The sequence below is a fragment of the Neopsephotus bourkii genome, unplaced genomic scaffold (genome assembly GCF_033783945.1).
Source record: "Neopsephotus bourkii isolate Nb327-2 ecotype Australia unplaced genomic scaffold, CSIRO-AGI_Nbou_v1 NB_923, whole genome shotgun sequence".
Lineage (NCBI taxonomy): Eukaryota > Metazoa > Chordata > Aves > Psittaciformes > Psittacidae > Neopsephotus > Neopsephotus bourkii.
Genome location: NW_026901417.1, coordinates 3,782,695 through 3,802,130, shown reverse-complemented (window position 1 = coordinate 3,802,130; position 19,436 = coordinate 3,782,695). Strand labels below are relative to the sequence as shown.

At 40.5% G+C, this 19,436-nt stretch overlaps 1 protein-coding gene across 10 annotated transcripts in view; it reads left to right on the top strand.

Moving 5' to 3' along the window:
• Window positions 1–15,082, top strand: part of IARS1 (isoleucyl-tRNA synthetase 1) — a 107,935-nt gene extending 92,853 nt beyond the window's left edge. For all 10 annotated transcript variants that reach the window (XM_061357881.1, XM_061357880.1, XM_061357883.1 and 7 more), the window contains 5 exons: window positions 2,081–2,192; window positions 3,164–3,289; window positions 8,191–8,334; window positions 9,128–9,280; window positions 14,462–15,082. In XM_061357881.1, the coding sequence (XP_061213865.1) occupies window positions 2,081–2,192; window positions 3,164–3,289; window positions 8,191–8,334; window positions 9,128–9,280; window positions 14,462–14,544 (618 nt within the window). In that variant the 3' untranslated portion in view covers window positions 14,545–15,082. The remainder of the gene's footprint in view (window positions 1–2,080; window positions 2,193–3,163; window positions 3,290–8,190; window positions 8,335–9,127; window positions 9,281–14,461) is intronic.
• Window positions 15,083–19,436: the final 4,354 nt, after the last annotated feature.

The window sequence follows — 19,436 nt, the reverse complement described above, 5'->3', positions numbered from 1 at the left end:
ATGTTGCAGTGGTCCTACGGCTGAGAGCTTGAAACCTTAGGCATGAGATTTGTTTAATGGGGCACAAAACCATTAGCAGGGAGTTATTGCAAGTTCTGTGTGTACCAAAGCTATACAGTTTATGTATGGTAATTGAGCCAAAGAAAAACTAAATGTAGAGTTGTTTGTTATTATTTTAATTTAAGGAGTCTCAATCACTACGAAGTACCTCCGTACAGAGTCAAGCTGTGTCTTTGCCACATGGTCTGCCCGATGCACATTTAGCTGGTTACTGTGCATACAGATTTGGTGTCCCTCTGAATTGGTGGTCATGTACTGCAGCTTTCAAACAGAGGTTGTAGAGGGAAACAAATAACAGAGCTTAGAGCAACTGTAAAGTCTTCCTTGTGAAGTCTTGCCTCCTGGGACTGCTCAGGGCAGATGTTTGACTCTGTACTCCCTGTTCTGCTCCAACGGGCTTGTTGCAGTAAGAGCAGTGAATAAACATACCTGAAATTAAAAAATCCTTTGATGGAAATCCTGTCAAGTTTGGCTTTTTGTAGAGAGTTGAGGATAGATGCAGCTGTTGCCAATGAATTTGTAGTTTGGTGCATTAGATGTGGCTGCAGTTAATGGTCTTTAGTCATAACTGTGTGGCATTTTGTACTAGCAGCTTCAGGCATTAAGACCGTGGAGATGTGAGTTCCAGTTGTGCATCAGCTGACTTCTGTTCGTGGGTGCTGATAAGCAGCACTGACACGGAAAATTCTTTAGTGACCATTACATGCTTTCAGGTATAAAAGCAAATGCAAGTTAAAAGAACAAATTAACTCCACATGTGAGCGCTTAAGTTAGCTGTGACAGGATCATAGTACCAAATTTCTTGAAGTTATTAAAAGGAGTAACAGAAGTGTGTGTAATATTGAATATGTGTGGATACTGAGACAAAAATGAAATGCAGTCTGTCCTTTCTACAAGTATTTTGATTACATTCAGGATGTTTTTTGCTGTGAAATTATCCTGATTCAATTTTTGATACAAGGCTTTAACTCCTGTCCCAAAGACTTGCCGTGGAAAACACAACAAAAAAAAGCCACCAGCAGTTTCTTGAAAATACTGGGACAGAGCAGCAGCTACTTGAAAAATTAATACTCAATTGCTTGTAGAATGGATAAACACAGGATGAGATTTGATGCTCCATCAGTGTTTTTCCCTACTTTGTCGTAGTAGCTCAGTAAAGAGTAGCACTTCTAAGTTTGTCTGGTCACCTTTTGGACTGTGACTCTTGCCAAAGACTGAGTTTACAGAAAAAAAGGGTTTAAATAGCCACTTAGTACCAATTGTTCATTGAAGTGGTTTCTGAATGACATTTGTTTAATTAAACATTTTAATTAAGAAATCTTTTAAAGTGTAGTTCTTGTGGAAATTGGTGTAGGCGCAGGAGTAGTTCCTGCCTGTACTTAGTTCAGGAAAATACCTGTGCTTGGAAAAAACAGATTTTTAAACAGCTGTGGTTTAAGGCCTCTAGAGAGTAAGCCTGTTTCTGTAGTATTGCTACAGATCCTCAAGTCTCTTCATCCAGTGTCTCATTTGCGCAGCAAAATACACTTTACATTCTTGATGGGGTGTTTCAAGCTGTAGTAGATTCACTAATAGCTACTGGGGAGACAGTCACAAAGGCTGACTTGATACAAGGCAGCTGCTCCCCCTGGTTGTGCTCAGCAGCCCTGGGAGGCAGATGAAAGCTTCTCCAGACAGTGACTGAACAGGGCCCTGTTTTCAGATGCTCTGAACTACTTCTGGAAGAGTGTGCTTCTTGACTACATTGGGTTTATATTTGGGAGACTGTGATCATTGGACATCACTTGTGAAAATTAGACTGTTTATTCCTCTGTTTTTCTTATGTTAAATTACTGTTGTACCTTTAACATGTATTAAAGACAAATTTGTATTTGAAGTGCTCTGTCTCTGAAGGAGAGGTGAAAGTTGCTCTTTTATTGTAAGTCATGTTTAGTATAGCACAACAAGATGTAATGTTTAAGGAAAGGATTGTGTTTAATAGAACAGTATTAAAATAATCATAATATTTCTCTTTCTTCAGCTGAAGGGATCAGAGCTAGAAATTACACTTGTCAGAGGTGGTTTGTGTCAGGATGTTGGTCCAGCCTGTGCCTATGTCAACCTCAAAGTTTATGTTAATGGGACAGAGCAAGGTAGGAACATACGAGGTTTGATTTGCCAGCAGTGGTGGTAAAAGGTTGTTTAGAAAAGAGTGTGATGAATGTCAGAGATGTGGATTTGCTTGAAAAGTGGTGCGAACTCCTTTCCAATAGTAGCTTTAAATAATTCTTGAAAATAAGTTCATTAAAAGCAAAGCCACGTGTTGTTCATGAAGTCTGCTTATGTGGACCTGAAGGTAAATACTTGGGTGTGAACATGAATTATTTACATTCTGCAGAAGGGTTTAAATGTGGATATCTACGTGGGGACATACACACTCCATGTCTGCGTGTGCAGTCACCCAAGTGCAGAGTGTGTGCCTGGAGCATTGTTAATTCTTGAAGTGGTGATGCCTTTCTGTGAGATACCGCTTTAGAGAAACTTGGATATTAAGTATAGTGCTAAAAAGAATACTTAAAACTAGAGAATACAATGGCTATGGCGTGGATAATGAAAAGGTGAGTGCAGTGATACCATTAAAAGTATTAGAAGGGTGAGTTATATATTAAAAGGAGAAAAAAACTGTACTCTCTGGACTTTTTTTCTTTTTCTACCTGCATTTACAGTTTATGTATCAGAGTAATTGTGCCTTTTTTTTTAAATGTGGCTGCACAGCTGCTTACTGTTAATAACAGTGAATGTAACCAAGCTGGTGAATGTTTCGGAGGGCATGCAGTCTCTTGGTTTTTAATATAATACTAGATTTTAATTCAGTGATGTAAGAATTTTGACTGCTTTGTCAATAAAAACAAATTTAACTTCCATACTCGAAATCTGAAGTACACTTGAGCCCATTTCCCTGTTTTCTTTCCTCTTTCCTTTCTTACAAAAAAACTGCCAGTGTTGTCAGTTAGTAGTTAGCTTAGAAACTCACTAGAAGCAATTTGCAAAAGTCATTAGAAAATCATTAAAACTTGGATGTTGCTTTCAAACTGTACTTTAATTTCTCAATTTTGGTTTTTAGATGGTGTGTTGCTGCTGGAAAATCCAAAAGGAGATAATACCTTGAACTTCACTGGACTTGTAGATGCTGTCTCCTGCATTTTTGGTCTTAAAAATTCAAAATTGACAGTTTTTAATGGAAAAACAGGTAAATGGAGTATGACAAAGAAAATTGAAATGTTTTCTAGCAGCAGCTAGGAGTTATTTACTGTATAATTACTGTATGATTTTTCTATATATATGTGTATATATATACAAAATTGACTAGCAAATGTGTAATGAAATAGTATATTTTACAGTACTTAGCTTAAGAGACTGTGTTTATAGTCACGTTAGAATGTTTCCAAAAGCTGCTGCTAAATGATGCTCAGCTTTTCTGTTACCTTAGTTCACTGCATTTCTCATTGGGCCAAAATCTGATTTCTTTCAGGCAGTGTTCCCATCAGGTCCAGGCTATGCTTTAGATTGGTGGCAAGCTGCCATCAGGTTTTGCATGCTTTTTTTTTTTTCTGTGGGCAGAGTGAGAACTTCAATTGATGCAACTTCTATCTGTAGAAGATAAAAATGTTGCTTTCTCACCCGAGAGAAACCTGAGGATCTCTGCATTTCTTCTTATTTAGAAAAATCTATGGAATATTTTTGCAGCTTGAAGTTGGCCTCTGTTAGGGCATGAGAATATTAAACATCTTCTATGGCTTATGCACAGACTTGCAGGCTGTCTCACAGTTTGGTGCATTACAAAGCTAATATAGATGAAACAGAAGAAAAACATGAAAGATGTTGCAATTCATGACTAGGAGACCCTAGAAGCAGACTGGTGTTCTCTTCCCCAAGATGAAGATGCCGGTCTATTATTACATTATGTATAATATTTCAGTACATTAGAACAAGTTACAACTTAAAAATCAGCAAACTCAGAACAGGATTACGCTAATAACCGAACACTTTAGTGAAGAGATGCAGAGATCAGAGCACTTAAGAGCAGCCATGCCAGCGGCTTCAGCAGCCACTGAAGAGATGTTTCAAAAGTAATAGTAAAGCCTTTGAATGGTCTTGGTGTTACTACGAGCTTCATCTGTTACCACCCCATTCATACTCAGTCTAAATGAGTGATAAAGAAAAGATAAAATACTTCAGAAATGGTAACTGGACAGATACAGAAACAGTGCTAGTGGGTTTTCATAGAAATATTATGGCAGCAACTAAGGGGAAGATCCTTTAGTTTGCTGTTATGAAGGCTGCTTTGGGGTGCCCACGGGGCTGAGAAGGATCACCAGCTTGTGTCTACCTGCAGTGTCAGAAGGGAAATAGTGTTACTTGTGCCTGTGATGGCACTGTTTGTCTTACCATCGCTGTCTTTGGTTTTCTTACTTGCCTTTTCCTGAAGGTATTGCTGGAAGAATGTTTTGGGGGTTTTCATATCTGATGTAATCCATTACCTTGCTATGATAAAACCTCTTTCCATGTGGTGCTCAATTGAAGTGAATAGTTCTATCATACAAAATGATTATGCTTTGCTTTCAGTTATAGGTGATTTGTAGGAAATTTTGGAGCCCTCTATATCTTCTTCAAGTTTCAGTTGCGTTTTAAAGGAGAAAATACTTTTTCTTGAAATCCTTTTCCAAAAAGTAGTGATATACTTCATAGCAATGTGGTATGTGCCAGTACAATTCATTGCCATCACACATATTAAGGGATGACCTGCTAAGGCCAAAAAGGGTTGGGAAACTCATAAGATTATAAGTAGTTTGATTCCTCATTTATTTCTTCTGCCTCAAACAGTACAAAAGAACGCAGCATTAAATCTATTAATGCTGAATTCATAAAAAAAGGGAGAGAATATCAACCTTCCCTCTTCTTCCAAGGTTTTTTTCCTACTCTAGTAACAAAGGCTTTATGCCTTTCCATATCACTTTTGTTCTGGGACTTCCTATCTTGGTATGCTGATTTCAGACTTTCACTCTTTGTAAGTGGTGTGGGCAGAGCAGTGTTTTGTTTCTTTCCCTGCCCGCTTATTAGCAACATGGGAATTCCCTTGGAAAGTTTCAATTATCAAATTCACTTTTGTTGCAATTTGGCAGAGATCTTACCCAAGTATTGATCAGCAGAAGATACGGCTCCCTGAGGAGTCAGGGTTGGAGGCATGTACAACGAAAATAGCTCTTCAAGATGTTAGAGAAGAGAACTGAAATTCATGATGTTTGGTTTGGACGCAATCCCTTTGCTTTCTCAGCCCAGCCTTTGCACAAGTAATGTTAGGTAAGGCCTAATGGTGGTTCCAGGGTTTCCTTAGGTGAGGCAGGAGGTTGGTATCTACCACTGTGTCTGGGAGGAACTGCAAGGAAAGGTCATGCACTCAGGACAAATTGTTGCAGAATTGTTCCCATGTGTGGTAACAAAATTGTGACCCACTAAAGCCATATTTCTGCCTCCTTATTTTCCTTCTTGTGGTTTTTAGGGCTGTCCACTTTACTTGCAGTAATTTATTATTTTGTTTTCTAATTGTAAGGCAGATTTACTTAAGGTTGCATAATGGCAGTTCTTGTATTAAGGCAGGCTAAAATATGTCCCTGTTTCTTAGTGCAACATTGAAATAATGGGATAAACATTTGCTTCCCAACAGTGTATCGATGTATTTTGAATAACTGCACAAACACCGAGCAAGGCCCTGGGACTTGTACTGACCTTCAGAAACTGAGAATGGAATTTGTCTCTTTATACATTAAAAAACGTTAATAATTTAAAGGAAGGGGGCTGGGCTCACGTCAGATGGTAACAACAGCTGTGTGGGACTAACTTTTTGCTCTAGGTTGCTGAAAAGCTGAAAAGTTTCTAAACTTATTGAAAATATTTTTTGACTTGCACTTGGCTTTCATGGAGGTAGCCCATAGTGAAGAAGTCCTAATAAAAAAATCAGTTTGTTCATCTTGAGTGAATAAATGAAACCATAAATCATGTAGGGCATAAAAAAGCTGGGGGGAGGGGGAGAGGAATATGGAAGGTGGTGTGGCAAAAACCACCCCACAAACTTCTCAGTCCATGTCTTATTTCATCTTTATGATTTACAGTTGACTTTTTATTATCTTATTCTTAGCACTGTTTTCTGAACAAGAATACAAAAAGATTTCTTTTAATCTTCAATTTTTAAAAGGCCATGGGGCTGTAAGGCACCTTAGGAGAGCATTACCACTTAAATCTCAGCTGCAAGGAGAGCTGACTTTAAAAGTGATTTTAATATTGATGAGCACTTGTAATAGCTGCTTGTTTTCAAGTGTGTTGTTACAGAGGAAAAAACAATCCACTTTCTTCTTGCTGTTGCTCTTACTAGAGGGCTGTACAAGCTGACTCCATTGGCAGCACTGTGCAGGAGCCCTTCATTGTGAAAATATCAGTGGGTCTGTAATGCAACATACCAGCTTTCTTGGTGGTGCAAATGGCCATTACTGTAGCTGCTGCCTTGTTGTGCTGCATCCGTCTGCACTGGGTATTGCCAGACCCAAAGTTCCTTCAGTTTCTGGCTCTGCTGCACCCTGCTCAGGGTGCTGTGTCCTACTGTGACCCAGGAACGGTGTGTGAGTGGCAAGCAGTGCTGCTTTAGGGTTACACTAGGAAAAATCTGCTGTTAATTCAGTTATTTTCTTGCTTCCCTGTAAGTAAAAACAAAAGCAAAGTACTTTCTCTGCTTGAGGATGGGCCTTGCACCTCAGATGTACCAAGTGTTTGGGTAGCCAGCAATGGCATTCTTGACAAGTGAAATTTAGAAGCTTTGACCTTTTTCTTTAAAGATACATAAAAACATTGTGTGTTTTAAAAGATAGACTTTTAGAATTGTAGAGGTAGTCTGAGGTTTTCCTCCTTCCTTGCCGCGGTCTCATAAGGCTTCCACAGTGCATCGTGCTTTGATGTTCTGTGGCAGTTGGCAGAATTTTGAGAGCTTGTAGCCTGTGATTACTTTTCACCTTTTTGGGGGGAGGATGTTTGGTTTTTGTTGGGGGGGGTTTGTGTGTTGTGGGTTTCTTTGGGGTTTTTATTTCATTTTTAAGTTCAGAGGCACCTCTGGAACAAGGAATGCCACTCCTGCCCCTTTGAAATTGGTTCGGATGAACTGATGGAAAGTAAGCTTTGTAAAGCCTGGGCTCTGACATGCAAATAGGGCTGACATGGGATAAAATCCTGTTGGAAAGAGGTGACAGATGTGCCTGTTCTACATGTACAGGCAATGCACTTTTCTTACAAGAAGTTAAATTTACTAACTCTTCCTGGATTTGTTTTCTGTTGTTTGTAGCAGAGTGGTGGCATTTCTCTCTAATGTTGTGGCTCTCATTACCTCTGTAACAGAGAGGCTCAAGTATGCAGTGCAGTGTGCTGCCCTATGTGTTTAATCTGTGTTACAGAAGCCTCATTAGCTTTTCAGCTGAATGCTGTCATGGTGCTGGAGCTACTTCTAAAATCCCTTGAGATACGTGGCCTGTTCTGGGTCTGCTTATCCACCCTTTTCCAAATACATGTGACTGGTTTAATCTGCTGAATCATCATCACTTGTTGGCATTAAACACAAGCATTGTGGTAGAGGGCATTATTCATGAGCTGAGCTGCCACTGATTTCACATGTATTGTTATCTGGAGTTGGATGAAGGAAATAACCCTGATGTTGCATAGTAACACATACCCCGTGTTGCTTCAGCTAGGGAAGTCAGGGTGCTGGCAGTCTTAATTTAATGAGATAGAAGTGGTTGACTTAATGAATAATTTCTTGCTTGTTTTAAGTTTTTTAACTATTTTTGTTGCCTTAGTGATCATACTGCGTATGTGCATGAGAGCTGCTTTCCACAGCAGATGAAGTGCTCCATGTTGTTAAGAAAACAAAAGTATTTCTGCACAATTCCACTTTTCAAAATGGAAAAATGCTCTTTCCTAAGGAGGGAATTGCAAGGAGGGAAACGTTCCCAGTGGAATCAGTAGTTAGAAGGACTCGTTGGGTGCTAATTGAGTGAGACCTGGACCTCAGCTTCGCTGTAATGGCCTGACTGGTCTCATTTTCTTTTTCAGAGCTGCTAAACAAAACTGACTTGCTGAGTCTCAGCGGAAAGACTCTACATGTGACAGCAGGGGCAGCGCCTGACCTGCCCAGCTCTGCCGAGGCTCTCCTCTGCCAGTACATCAACTTGCAGCTGGTGAATGCAAAGCCACAAGGTGGGTAGGACACTGCTCCTCATTTACAGGCTGAGTTTCTTGTGACACCATCACTCACTGATGGAGATAAGTACACATTTTCATTGGTAGATGGTGACTTTGGTTTTTTTCCTAGTATTTGCTTTCTAATAAACACAATCTTTATATGTAGCCTTTCTCCCTCTTTTCATAAAGGAAAAGCTGAGCCAGTTTGAGGTAAGGGCAGCATTTAAACAGGAGTCCTTCAGTGTTTTCCTTTTTCTGACCATCAGCTCACCTGTGCTGCTTATTTTAAAAGGCTGAGTCTAAACTGACCAAAAAAGAATGAGGCACCAGTTCTTTACCAAGGCACTGTAAACAGCCAGTGAAACATTTTTTAGTGCTGTTTAAAAGATATGAGTTGTATTATTAACCTGACCTGGGGTCTAGATATGTGTATATAGTTCTGTTTCAGAGCTGTCAATCTTTTAACTCTTACTCTGAAACCTCACACTGAAATAGCTGTGGTGTTAGTACCTTGCTCTTAATCTCTGCCCTGTACAAGTCCTGTCTGGACTTTCCATGTGGCATCTTACTGACACTACTGAAATCCCTACTTGGGCTGAAAATGTGGTTTTTACTGGGATCATTTCTGATAATACTGTACTTCTATGATTCATTACCTTATTTCATGAATATCCGTAAGTAGATTGGTATTGGTATTGCTCAGCACTATAAAGAAATAGAGATGAAATGGAAGAAGAAATCTGAAATTTCAGTTTTCCAAGATAAATGAAACAATACCAATAGTAACTAAACTGTTTCTCCTGTTCAGAATGTCAGAAAGGAACAGTGGGAACTCTTCTAATGGAAAACCCTGTTGGGAAGAATGGATTAACATACCAAGGTCTTTTACGTGAAACGGCAAAAGTCTTTGGGCTCAGAAGCAGGAGGCTAAAATTGTTCCTTGATGAAGCGCAAACTCAAGGTAAGCACAAACTTCTGGTTGGCTTCTCCAAGGATACCTGGGAGTTTTTGTTGAGGAGCAGCTAATGCAGCCTGAGATCTAGTTTAACTACTAAATACACACTGTTTACGCATTGGTTTCTACTTTTGCCAGGTAATTCAATATTTATTTTGTATATCCTTTAAGCACACATACATGTAGATACACAAAGTTCTAGTGGACTCCCTTCATGAAAAGGCCAAGATAAGTTCTGTAGAAGTTTCTTCTTTTCAAAAGGCAAGGTCACTTAGCAATGTAAATGGTAGTTACGTGCTGCTGGGACTAAGGAGAGAGTGAATCTCCTCCCAAAAGTAATTGAGTCTAAAATGTGAATATTTTAAGAGCCTGTTAATGTTTTTTCAGTTACATTCATACTGTTCAGATATTTTTCCCCCTTCCTTTTGGAAAAGGGGAGTGGGTGGAAAAGAGTATTGGATCTATTTTAGAGTTGTGTGAGTAGGTCAGACTTGGTTGGGTGCAGCAGCTGCAATTCATTCAAGATACCTGGGAAACAGGAAGTTTTATCACATAGTCACAGATCTGAAATGTTAAAGAATCTTCCAAAACTGCAGACAGATGGTGAGGCTTAGAAACAGAAACCTCTGATTCATGAGACAGATAAGACTGAAGATGTAGCCACCTGTAGTGCTAAGAAGTTGGACCCAAGAAAGATGTTGGACTTCGTTTGACAGAAAGAATGGGTTGTAAACAACATGGTAAAAACCAAACAGGTATTGCTGTGTATTCAGAGAAATTTAGCTCTTCAAATAAAACAACACAAAGGATTCTGTCTCCCATGAATCGTAGTGGCATGATTTAAAAGTGGTTTGGGAGGCGTACATGACACTTACCCTTGAGTTATCATATGCCGGGTTACCTGTCCAGAAGCTAGCTGGGATGGGATGATTCTTCAGGAAGTTCCCCTCACCTGGTGAGGAGAGGAGGAGTGGAGCTTTTGTATAGCTGGCCTCAGCTGGGGTCACTTTGCTGCCTCCTGAGCTGAGAGAGCAGGTTGGAACTTGAGCAAGTAAGGTGTGGGTGCTTTTGTTCATGGGTTTTTGGCTGTTTTTTATTTCATGTGACCTGAACTCTCTTTATTCAAAAGCCATTTTCTAAGTTAAGTGGATCTCAAATGTTGATGAGACTTCCTAGTGATAGCTTGAGCTAATACTAAAAATAATGTGCTGAATGGTGTTCACAGGGATCTGAAGACTGTAATGTTCAGAAACGGCACGAGGTGTGAGAACCAAGTACATCAACCACACTTTATTGCATAACCAAAAAATGGATTCATGTGTGAAACCTTGTGGACTCAAAATTCAGCCATTCAGGAGCAACTGATGCTGTACACATTCATGTTTGGTTTCTATCATTGTTACAGGGCAGAAGGGGTTTGCAGCAGCAGCCTGTGGGTTAGTGAAGGTACAAAAATAACTAGTTTTGTAGTTATTAGAAACTTGAGTTTTGAAAGAGGGAAGTAACTGACAAAGCAGGAAAATGTGTAGCTCTCAGTTTAAGTGAGGGTTTTTAAAATGTCTTAAAAGGGAAATCAGTTGCATCACTAGAACTTATTTGTAGTATGAATTCTCCAGAACTATTTAAACTTTAATTAAAGTGTATAAAGTGACAGTTCACAACGATGTGAAAGATCTGACTGGTCTGCAGTTCCCTGGGCCTTCCATTTTTCCATTCTTGAAAATGGGGGTTATATTTCCATTTCTCCAGTTGTCAGGAGCTTCACCTGACTGCCGTGATTTTTCAAATATGATGGAGAGTGGCTTAGCAACTTCATTCGCCAGCTCCTTCAGGACCCATGGACTTGTCCACATTCAGGTTTTTAAGATGGTCTTGAACCAGATCCTCTCCTACAGTGGGCCCAAGGTCTTCATTCTCACAGTCCCTGCGTCTGCCTTCCAGGACTTGGGTGGTGTGGTCAGAGACTTTGCCAGTAAAGACTGAGGCAAAGAAGTCATTGAGAACCCCAGCCTTCTCCAAATCCAGGGTAGCCAGTTCTCCTGATAGCTTCTAGAAAGGACCCAATTTATCCCCAGTCTGTCTTTTGTTTGTTACATACCTGTAAAATCCCTTCCGTTATCTTTGACATCCCTTGCCAGACTCAATTCTAACTGGGCTTTAGCTTTCCTGACCTGGACCCTAGCTTTCTGGACAACGTCCCTGTATCCCTGTATTCTTCCCAGGCTGCCTGTCCTTGCTTCTACCTTTTATAAGCTTCTTTTTTCCCCCTTAAGTTTCCTCAGCAGCTCCTTATACATCCAAGGAGGTCTCCTGGCCCTCCTGCTGCACCTCCTTCTAGTCGGGACGCAACACTTCTGAGCTTGTAGCAGGTGATCCTTGAATATCAGCCAAGAGCCTTGGGCCCCTCTGCCCTCTAGTTCTATATCCTGTGGAACCTTACTAAGCAGGTTCCTGAAGAGGCCAAAGTCTGCTCTCCTGCAACCCAGGGCAGTGAGCTTGCTGCATGCTCTTCTCACTGTCCTGAGGATCTCGAACTTGACCATCTCATGATCACTGCATCCAAGGCTGCCCTGGAGCATCACATTTCCAATGAGCCCTTCCCTGTTGGTGAGCACGAGGTCAAGCATGGCACCTCTCCTTGTTGGTTCCTCTATTACTTGCGGAAGGAAGTTGTCTTCCACACAATCGAGGAACCTCCTGGATTGCTTGTGCCGGACCGTACCGTCATTCCAACAGATGTCAGGGTGGTTGAAGTCCCCCACGAGGACAAGGGCCTGTGAGTGTGAGGCTGTTCCTATCTGTCTGTAGAGTGCTTCATCCTCAGAGTCCTCCTGATCAGGCGGTCTGTAACAGATGCCCACAGTGATGTCTCCCATAGCTGTTTTCCCTTTAACCCTGACCCACAAACTCTGTTAACTGATTACCTGCCCCCAGACAGAGTTCCATACTCTCCAGCCTATCACTAACATAAAGGCAACTCCCCCTCCCCGCCTGCTGGGCCTGTCTTTTCTAAAGAGTCTGTAACCTTCCATTCCAATGCTCCAGTCATAGGAGCCATCCCACCACCTTTCCGTGATGCCCATGGTATCGTATCCCTGTAGATGTGCACACATCTCTAATTCCTCTTGTTTATTCCCCATACTATGGGCATTTGTATAAAGGCAACTTTGTGTTGAAACTTTGTGTAATCCCATATTCATCTTTTTGTCAATATATTTCAAGGTCCTGCCCTCAAGGCATAAAACATTCAGTCTCTTGAGTAAGGGTCCTTTTATGGCTTATTCTAAAAATAAAAAGTTGTTTGCTGTTAACCATTTGAAGTGTTTGATGAAAATAACCCAGGAATTGGGAATTTAGTGCCTGTTTTATTAAAAAAAAAAAAAAGCACTTGGTGGAAAATGAGTTCTTAGTTTTGAAAATGTTCTTTTTTTAAAACACTTTCAGGTACAGGGAGCTGGGCAGCTGCTGCCTGTTGCCTAAAGCTCACCAACTCTTCAGAAACAAGTATGTTTTAACCCACATTTATAATGTTGGAAAAACATTCTCTAAATGTTGAAGTAGTGAGCATTGCTTATGTGTGAGCTCGACACCGGAGTTACAGGTAGTAACTCTGAGACGAGTTCAGGATGAAGACAGTATTTCTTTGTGTGCTAACTCCAAAGCCTTCCTTTGAAAGAGTTGGCGCAGGAAGGAGGATGTCCTTACATTTTGGTGATAAATAATAAATAGCTAAATGTTACTGATGTAACATTTTTATGGGAAGAGAAGGAAGGTTAATGAGGGAATAAAGCCCTAATTGCTCCATTGGATTATACCTCTGCACTTCTAGCTTGTAGATGGGTATTCAGCCGCTTAAAGTAGCGTGCTACACTGGAAGAGAGCTCCTTAAAAACAGTGCCATCATGATTCACGAGGGTGTCTTAATTCTTTAATTCATAGATAGCTTTTAAACTTCAATCCAGACTATATGCTCAGTCTAAAAAATGCAAGGTTTATCAAAGAAGGATCAGGGCCTCAATGTTAGAAGGAGTGTGCAGGCCGTTACATGGCAACAAAGCTCCCTGCTGCCATTCCTAGAATCAGCTTTCACTTGGACATCCTGTTACTTACAACTGAACTGCTCTGACACTAACTCCGTGGGTGTGCTTCACAGGCTTGCCTCCCTTCACACCTCTGCCTCAGTCTCCACTGGAGGGGAGCCCAGGTTAGGGCACATTAATATCTGACGTCAGTTCTGTGATATAGTGCAGTGCACTTACAAAATCCTTTCTAGTGCAAAACCACCCAGCCATTTTGAATGTTGACCTATTGTGCTCATGCTAATGCCAAATTTAAAGCGATCTTTTATTTGCAGGTGTCGACAGGGATTCTAGTGTGCAGGGTTAACACTGCAACCCTGATGCTGCTTTGCTGTGGTTTCAGTGCATGTAGTTGTACTTAGCACTTTGAAGTTTCTTAGTAGAGAGACCTCTGGTATATTTGTTAATCAGATTATGTTCGTTCCAAAGCTGTGTCTCCCAGTATTAAAACCAGTCTGCTTTGTTACTGGGGTAGTTTGCTTCAGCTGCCAGGCACTGAGAAGCATTGAGCCTAGTAAGCATCTGACTTCTCATGAAAAATGCTCCACAAGGTGGCAAGAATAGTAAAAGATTTCCAGTTGCTATTACAATCCTTGCTTGAGTATAAAACTCAAGTTAGTGTTTGCACATTCTTACTGTGCTCCTTCCCATGTAGGCTCTGTGTTCTGTTCTCTATTCTGTCAGAGATGGGATATCAGAGGCACTGGATATCTGTATGGCCATTCTGACTGCTTTTCAGTGTATGGTGTTGAATTGTGAATATTGGCTTCATATCATTGCATTGTAATATAATTTGTCTGAACTTGATGCTGTTCTGTGTGGGTGTGAAACTGGGAGCTGTGGGCTGATTTAGGCTTTCAAAATAATTCTACTTTATAACCTAGAAGGGTATCTTAAACCCTTGGAGCAGCAGTCCTGCCATGTGGTGAGCCTTCCTTTAATGCACTGTGCTTGAACAGGAGGGAATTTTGAGCTGAGCAGTTCCTGTCCTAGTTCCATTTTGGTTGAACCAGCAGAACTACCTGAATTGAAAAAAAGTGTGTGCTCATAGTCTTACCAGTGTGCAAGAGCACTGACTGTGTTCTGTTTCTCTGTTTTCTTGGTTTAGAGATCACAAAGAACATCTCCATGAAGAACTTGAACATGAAGACTCTGTATGTTCGTGTTATACCCACCACAGCTGAATATTGAGAATTCCATTTTTATGAATAAGACCATGTAGACTTTTTTCCACAAAACCTGAAGGCAGATTAAATGAGTAGGCTTTTAGATTAACATCCAAGTTGTGTGTATGGTATTTTCGACATCTCAAGTTGCACACAGGTTGTTATCTACAAGTGCATGTCTAATATGCTGCTCTTTGGTTTCAAATACAATGTATTTTCATTATGTTACCTTATGATACTGTAAAAGCTGTTCAGAAAAATGTCAGAACTACTTAACCTTAGATATCTATGCAGTAATTTGCCTGAAAGAAATGGGACTAGTACCTCAGCGATGCTGTTCTCTGCCTATCCTTTATGCAGAGGGCATCTTTCCTTTTCTAAACTATGGGTTACCTACAAGGCTCTATGAGATATGTATCTCATGTGACAAATAGCTTTGAAACTTAAGGGTTACCCTCTTTTGTTCATTCATACTAGCTAGATTTTCATGAAGTGTGTGGCTGTTGGTTTAAAATACTCCCTAATTTCAACACCTAAAACAATAAATTTGCTTCATCGCCAAACTGTTGTTTCCCTGACTTCAGAGTACTTTTGCTTCCTTACATTTTCTAAAGAAGACTGAGAATGTCCAGACTGAATGCCAGTGACTGGATTGTGACACTGACAGGTTTGGGAGGTTTTGTTTGTTTAGGGTTTAGGGGGTGGGTTGTTCACTTTGGTTTCAGATTTAGAAGCAACTTTTGTTTTACATTAGTGTTGGGATTTTAGTTTTTATAATGGTCAATACAACTTGCCAAATGTTTTACTGTTAACTTGTGCATCTGTAGGCAGGTAAAAGAAGAGGCCACCTTTTTCAGTTTGAGGATGGTTTTTAACTAGTTAACTTAAACTAGAAACTTAAGCACACTTAAGTTTCGCTGCATTTCAAGAGTGTTTTTAATCGGTGTTGGAACTTGCAGTGTGCTGAACTGGAGAAGATACTTGTGCACACAGCTGCCTTTGCTGCTGCACTGTGGTCACCGTCCTGACAGCAAGATGAGAACAAGTGTTTAGCAGCAAGTAACATTTGGTAAGAATAGCAAAGTCTTGCTGAGCATGTTTTTCCATTGCTCTATGTTTTTTCATCTTTACACTGAATATAAACCAAAGCTCTTTTGTGATAACACTGGTTTAGTGGGAATAACTATAAATAAATGTTCTGTGTAACTACTGTGCTCCAGTGGACCATAGCAAAACTGTAAGTACTCGTTTGAAGTAAATCGAGTCTCTGGCATTCAGCTTACATAAAATTATTTTTATCAGTATTAAAAATGTCAGTGCCTAAGCCTACTGAATCACTGGCCTGTTCAGTTTAATGAAAATGGGACATTGCCCTCTACCCTTCCCTGTAAGTCAGCTTGCTTATCTTCTTATTGACATAGTGACATGGAAATCAATTTGTATTGGCTATTTTTTTGTCACATTTATAATGTTCAGGTTATGTCTGCTGTGAAGGTAAGATTTCTGCTGTTCCTAAGCTGAATAACTTTGCTTTATTACTTATGGAGAATAAATGAAGATGGCAGATGATTGCAGTATAACCTTGTTAACAATGAGGCACTGTAAGGGATAATGTTACTTGCATTTTTAAAGAGTTATGTGGAATTTAGCATTTTGTGTATGTTTATTTTATTTTTTAAACGGTGCTGCAAGTTCCATGCAAGGACCGGATTAGATCTGTAAAACATATACGCATGTTTTATAGGGAATTAAAACCATAGCCAAGATTTATGAATTCACTCTGAACTGCAAACAGAAAAAGATAGTAATCTTCAGCAGAACCCTTTTTCTTTCTCAAATAGATTTATAACTGCTTAATGTAAAAAATAAGCTGCTGTTAATAGCAGAAGTGCTTCTTGTGACCTTAGTGCAATAATCTCACATTTTCCATGTGGTAGGAGTTGAATTGGGTTTCCTGGATTTTCTGTAAGTGACTGCTTCATGCTGAAAATGCAGACTGTCATTTCACTTGATTTGATACCTAAGCTTCCTCTGTGAAGGTGTTCTGCAGAACAGCACTACCTGGAATGTGCTGCTAAAAGAGCAAAGGCATACTGATAAAAAGTACACTCAGAGGGAAAGGATTTAAATTATTCACTCACAGGAAAGGAGTGACGGAAAAGTATTGCTGATAATTCCCTATGTCTCTCTTAGTTCTTCAGGCCCTATGCAATCAAATAAGCTTTAAGACAAGGTTATCAAAGAATGCACTTTAGTTTTGTAGACTTAGTTTGTGCATGAGGCTGCATGAAGGCTGTTGTATGAGCGGAACTACCTGTTACCTGCTTCTCAGAGAGTGGGTATGGAATAGAGTTTTTACTGTACCTGAAGAGTGACTTGAAAACCATAGGGAGGCAGGCTGTTGTTTCAAGAAAAGGAGATGATAATGGACTTCAAAGTCAAAGTGAAGCATAGGGTTGGTTGTTAGTTTGGTTTTTGTTGTTTTGTTTTTTTTTTTTCAAATCCTGTTTTCACCACAACTTCATGTGCAAACAGGGGGCTGGAGCAATGCTTTCCTGTGCGTTTCTGGTCTTAGCAGAGAAAAATGAGACAAAACATGTCCAGAAAGACAGTGGAATGTTTTTTACATTGCTTTTACAGAGTCTCCACAGTATGGGTAGGGTATGCCCCTAACCTAACACTTGTGCAGGGACACCACCTTCATGGAGGGAAGGCCCCTACCTGGCACTTCAGATTTTGGTAGGGATGTCTTCTAGGTTTTCTTGATGTTATCTGGCTGCATTTCCTTCATTTCAGTAAAATACAAATATATATTCCTTTTGCTTAAGCTGGAACTGAATGGAAGTACACTTTGAGCAGCATAAGAATGTACTTCCACTCCCATGTTGAAAGTCTCATTCCAAGTGGCAGCGTGACACAAAGGACACTCTTCCAAAGGGAGACAAAACTCTCTTCCTTGTCAAGGTGTATGTTCAGTGAGCCCTCCATCTGTGTTTAGAGGAGCTGACCCAAGAAATCCTTCAGTAAGAGTTGTTTTTCCTTTTCCAAACTAGGCTTGAGCTTAAAAATGGGAGGAGGAGATTTTCAAGGGAATTTTTCTGTAGGGCATGCAGTGTAAACAACTGCATTGAAGCTGTTGTCTCTTCATGTGGCTTGATTGTGCTTTTTTTCTAAGGTATTATTTAAAGAGATGTGGGTGTTGTATGGGCAGAGTAACCCTACCTCTTTCTTTCCAGGGTGATGGACTTAATTTCCAGGGTCAGAAATTGTACGTGGTGCTCGCTGGTGATTTCCTTGCCCTGCTTCACCTCAGTTTCTTTTCTTCATGGCACATACTTTTCATCCTTCCTTCTTCCTCCTTCCTTTACCTTTGTCTATTTTGTTGTTGTTGTTGCTGTCAATTTCTCAGCTGTGGCTTTCTGTCCACATTCACATACTCTTCATGGGTTGTGATGACGGGAACAGAAACCAAAGTGTGCCCTTGCACTCTCTGGGTTGGTCACATCACAAGCATGGAAATGCCCATAAATGCTATTTCTGTCTTTGGCAGGATTGGTAAAAGCTGGCAGAGGGGAACATTCAATATGCTTAGGACAGGTAATGGAATGAAGAGACCAGAGTTTATCTGAGGACAGTGCTGAAAATGCTTCTGGGCCAGTTAACTTGGCATCAACCATTTACATAAGTATGTAATTTAAAAAACAGTTTTGGTATAGTATTAAAGTTTAATTTTGCTTTCAGGTGCCATGCTTTTCGTTAGGTATGATCTCTTACCTCTAAAACACACTGATGGTGAACGTTAGGAACAAGCTGTGACATGTTTGGGCGAACTTGTGCTTTCTCTGCCTTCCTTCTGCACATCTGTTTTTAGTGTTTTTTTTTTTTATTTTTCTGGATAATGTCATTGCTTGAGATAATTTCTCATGGGATCTTGAAGTGGGGAATGTTTCTTACTAATATTTTTGAGCTTTTTAATGCACATATATAACCTCATCTAGGTTGGACTTACCGTATCTTGGCGTGATGTGGTACTCTTCAGGATTTACCTACTTCAGTTAGCTTCCTTCTTGAATAGCTTGTTCTACAGATTAGGTCCCAGACCACTATTGCCTGTCTCTGCATAGGGTAAACCACTACCTAGGCGCTCAAGACTGAGTTATGGCATTCACTGTGCTCTGGAGGTTATATTATTGAATTTGGTTGCAGTCTGCTGGCCTCCCGCTGTTGCCTCTCACCTGACAGCAGGCTTACTGAAATGTGGGCAGCATCCAGCGATCTGTAAGGGCTGGACTTGCTGAATCAGCTTTTTGCTGTCAGGGATCTGTAGGAATGGTACAAACCAGATCTGTTGTTAGAGCTGTATCCAGAAACTGTGGTGCAGCAGCTTAAAAAAGAAAACCAGAGACATCTTCCCCCCTGCCCTTCTAACTCCTGCCATTTCCCCTCTTTGTCTCAAGCAACAGCCCCTTGAATCTGTGGAGGCTGGGTTGGGCTCAGAGTGATTTATCTGTCCCATTTCTGCCAGATAGGAATTGAGCCACAGATCCTAACTGGCACCCTTGACAGTCATGCAGCAGAAGGGCCTGGCCTTGGTCAAGACCAGTGCGAGGGTGACATGGTTGTTGGGCTTAGCAGGAGACACCGTGAAGCTATGCGGACAGCAGAGCAACGTGGTTGTCTGTTGCCCACCAGTCCTGTTTCCTTCTTTCCTCAGAGTAAGTCAATATAATGGTGGGTCAGCTTAGCTATAAACCATAGTGGTTTTATTTCCTTTTTCAGTTGGATTTTCCTTTTTCAGAACTACAGTCAAAACCTTGCATTTCTGGTTTGCTTTTGTATGGTAAAAAAGTATTGACTGTTGGTATCCTTCTGCTAGTAACTTCCTTCCAGAGAGAAGAGTGGTTTTAAGGAGAGGAA